Source organism: Triticum dicoccoides, chromosome 5A, assembly GCF_002162155.2.
Source record: "Triticum dicoccoides isolate Atlit2015 ecotype Zavitan chromosome 5A, WEW_v2.0, whole genome shotgun sequence".
NCBI classification, from domain to species: domain Eukaryota; kingdom Viridiplantae; phylum Streptophyta; class Magnoliopsida; order Poales; family Poaceae; genus Triticum; species Triticum dicoccoides.
This window is the reverse complement of record NC_041388.1, coordinates 82,291,209-82,295,142: the sequence shown is the minus strand read 5'-3', so window position 1 is coordinate 82,295,142 and position 3,934 is coordinate 82,291,209. Positions and strand designations below refer to the sequence as shown.

The window sequence follows — 3,934 nt, the reverse complement described above, 5'->3', positions numbered from 1 at the left end:
AAAACTAAAAATCCATGCGTGTTTTGTGTGGGTTTTGCACCATGGTTTCGTCCCTGAAAACATAATTATCCAAAGGCGATCGAGGCTAACGTGTCCACACATGTGTCTAGACTCTAGAGTACGTACGTGTTCTTATAGTTAAGGAACTGTCAAATTGTATGCGTACAATTCATAGTTTGCTAGTAGCTACAGTTCCAGCTAACTGGATAGTGTCGAGCTGGTGTGGCGGTCACGATCCATCTGCCACGCAGTTGGTGTCTTGGTGATCGATCGGGGATTCGAGGTTGCTCATCTCTCACAAGCGGAAATTCTTCAAGCAAACGATGCCGAGTCTAACTCAACAAGTACTATAATCAATTAACACACATGCATGCTTGTTATAGCCGTCTACTAGTGTTTAAGCCGTACGTCGGTTTCCAACTAACCACTGGCCAGCACGCTTCAGTTGGCCTTTCCTTCCGGCAACCAAACCAATTTGCACCGGATAAGCACATCATCTTCGGTTCCCTCTCTATCTGCTGTTTCAGAATTCAGACACGCACGCACGGTCACTGGAGACTGAGGACGCACGCACACTTGCAAGCTACGTACGACGACCTCGCAAGCTGCTTGCTTGCTCGCTAAGCCACGAAATCTCGCGCGCGTACGATCGACGTGTTGACCCGTGCGCTGCTGGCTTTGGCGCCAAACCTTTGCTAGCCTAGCCCAGGTGTGCACACAAACAACTGGCTACGTGGGTCGTACCGTCACCGTGCATCATGAGCTATTCACGTACATAGCCCACACGTATCCATCAAATTAAGTCGATATGTGTAGAGTGAGAATATGCTCAAGATCATGAGATTAATATTCGTTAATGATACATATGTACATCATTCATGGATAAGCACACACAAACCAATGAAAGAATCAATCCTTCTGACGAGCTGATAGCCCGTACCTATCTAGAGCTAGCTAGGTGCTAGGTCTAATCCTGAAGTTACAATGAACAAACCGATGGACTAGAGTTCCTACTTTACATACACAAATGAATCAATGGTCATCACTAATCACCAGCAAGCTATGAACAGTTATGCACACCAACTAATCAATCAGCAGATTCTACCCTAAACTTTGACCAAGTATATGCAGCAGGTAACTGTGGATTTACGCCGTCAGCATGAGCCTCGGCTTCTTCAAGGAAACGGGGCTGAGAACCTCCTCCCCATCTTCCGTGACCGCGCACCGCTCCGGGATGTCCGGCAGCGCTGGCAGGTTCAGGTCGAAGCCCCGGCTCGCCGCCGTCGCGCTTGCCGCGGTCGCCTTGGCAGCCAGCTTGTGCGCGGGCCCCGCGGCGGCGCTGCCGATGGTGCCGTCGTAGTGGCACCTTTTGTGGCCGCCCAGCGCCTGCCCAGTCGGGAACGTCTTCCGGCACACGTTGCACTCGTGCAGCTTGCCGCCTCCAGCGCCGACCGCGGCCTCGCCGGACCCCGACGAGGAAGCTGCCGCCGCCGCCACCGCCGCCTGCGGTTTCAGGTCCTCTGCGCCAGCCGGCGCCGCGGTAGGCTTCCGGTGGCTGGCCTTGTGGCCGCCGAGCGCCTGGTAGGACGCGAACACCTTGCCGCAGACGGAGCACCCGTGCTGCTGCTCCGACGCGGCGGCAGGGGCGCTGTCGCGGTGGCCGTGCGCCAGCATGAGGAGGCAGAGCGCGAGGTACTCCTCCTCGCTGGGGGCGAGCGCGCGCGGCCGCCTCGAGCGCTTCCGCTTCGACCACCCCTCCGCCTGCCCCAGCAACGCCGACGCCTCCTCGCTGGTACTGCTAGACGCCTCCATCTCCTTGCTCGGCGGCGACGGTACCATCGCCGCCGCTTCAAGAACCGCCTCCACGGCCATGCCAATCAGAGCTCACGTGCGTATATCTTTCTTGCACACCTGAAGAACAGCAGAGAGTAGTAGGAGCAACCAGTGGGCAAGAGAGAGAGAAAGTTGTGAGCAGAGCAGCTCCTGCGAAGGTGGTTTTATACGGGAGGGGCGACGAGTTGATCTAGCAAAACGTGTGCGCCTCTGACTGCTGAAAAGGAAGGGATTCTTGAGGTCAAAATGGCACTTGGAAGTTGGAACACACTAAAACGGGTGGGATAGGATGATAGGATAGGAGACATTGGACGGATTCGTGCGCGCGTGGAGTCAGCTAGGGTGGTCTAGGCTCCACGAGATGGAAAATTAGGCGTGGAATGGTGTGGGGAAGACAGGCGGCGCCAACTGCCCAAGGGATATGGACGTGACGTGTATAGAGAGTGTGTGTGGTGAGGTTTAAGGCCTCGAGAACGACACAACACGCATATGCGCCGTGCTTCGGTGTCAGCTGTGACAGTGTTTGGGCATTACAGGAAAGCAAAGATAAGTATGTTGTACAATCTTGCCTTACATAAAAAGATTATAAGATTTTATGATATACTCCCTCTGTCCCAGAATATAAAAACGTTTTTTACACTATGTTAATGTTAAAAACGTTCTTACATTTTAAGACGGAGGAAATACTTCACAAGTGGATGGGCTCCCAGTGGCTAGAGCGCAGTGATGTGTCTTAGCCGACATGGAGCCTCGGCTCGGGTGTTGTGCCCCACATTCTCATCTTAATTTAAAAAGACCTAGTAGAGGCTGCTTCCCCTACTAGCCTATTTAAAAAAAATTGCTCCACTTTTTATTTGTATCTTTTATTTCGCGTTTTATTCAGATCTATTTATCGAAACACATATAAATCAATCTATCTTGTTATTGAGGAGGGATTGACAACCTTTCTTACACGTTGGGTTGCGAGGATTTGTTTTTTGTGTGCAGGTGCCGTTTACATAGTGTTGCTTGATTTTCCTACTGGATTGCTACTTTGGTTTCATAACTGAGGGAAACACCTACCGTAGTTGTATTGCATCATCTCTCCCTCTTTGGGGAAATACGGATGCAGTTTCAAGCCGCATTACCCACAAGTATAGGGGATTAATCATAGTCCTTTCGATAAGTAAGAGTATCGAAACCAACAAGGAGCAGAAGGAAATGATAAGCAGTTTTCAGCAAGGTATTTTCTACAAGCACGGAAATTATCGGTAACAGATAGTTTGATAGCAAGATAATTTGTAACAAGTGACAAGTAACAAGTAACAATAGTAGTAATAGGTGCAGCAAGGTAGCCCAATCCTTTCAGTAGCAAAGGACATGCCAAAACAGTCTCTTATAATAAGTAAAACAATGTTGAGGACACACGGGAATTTCATCTAGTCACTTTTATCATGTTTGTTTGATTCACGTTCGCTACTTTGATAATTTGATATGTGGGTGGACGGGTGCTTGGGTGTTGTTCTTACTTGAACAAGGCTCCCTCTTATGATTAACCCCACTCACAAGTATCCGCAACTATAAAAGAAGAATTAAGATAAATCAAACCATAGTATTAAATATATGGATCCAAATCAGCACCTTACGAAATAGCGCATAAACTAGGGTTTACGCTTCTGTCACTCTAGCAACCCATTATCTAATCACTACTACACAATGCATTTCCTTAAGCTCAAAGATGGTGAAGTGTCATGTACTCGGCGTTCACATAACACCACTAAGAAAAACAACAACATACATATCATCAAAATATCGAACGAATACCAAATTCATATGATTACTTATGACAAAATTTCTCTCATGTCCTCAAGAACAAAAGCAACTACTTACAAATCATATTCATGTTCAAGTGGAAATGTTGCAACTGTGGTGAACATGTGCGGAACTGACCAGCAGCAGAGCTGCAACCGTTGGCGACAGAAGGTGGAACCTCAGGGTTATGCTGCAATTCCCATGGGAAACATGACGAGGGAGACTAGGTGGCATTTGCAGTGGGGGTGCGATGGTTTTGCAACCGGAGCATGGTGGAGTCTGCTAGGTGCCGCATCAGAGGACGGAGGAT

The 3,934-nt window shown here is 49.1% G+C and overlaps 1 protein-coding gene across 1 annotated transcript; it reads right to left on the bottom strand.

Annotated features, from left to right (window-relative positions):
- Positions 1-813: 813 nt before the first annotated feature.
- Positions 814-2,120, bottom strand: LOC119299512 (zinc finger protein 1-like). The gene has a single exon (XM_037576721.1). The coding sequence runs from the start codon at positions 1,870-1,872 to the stop codon at positions 1,147-1,149; it is 726 nt and encodes a 241-aa protein (XP_037432618.1). The 5' UTR covers positions 1,873-2,120; the 3' UTR covers positions 814-1,146.
- Positions 2,121-3,934: the final 1,814 nt, after the last annotated feature.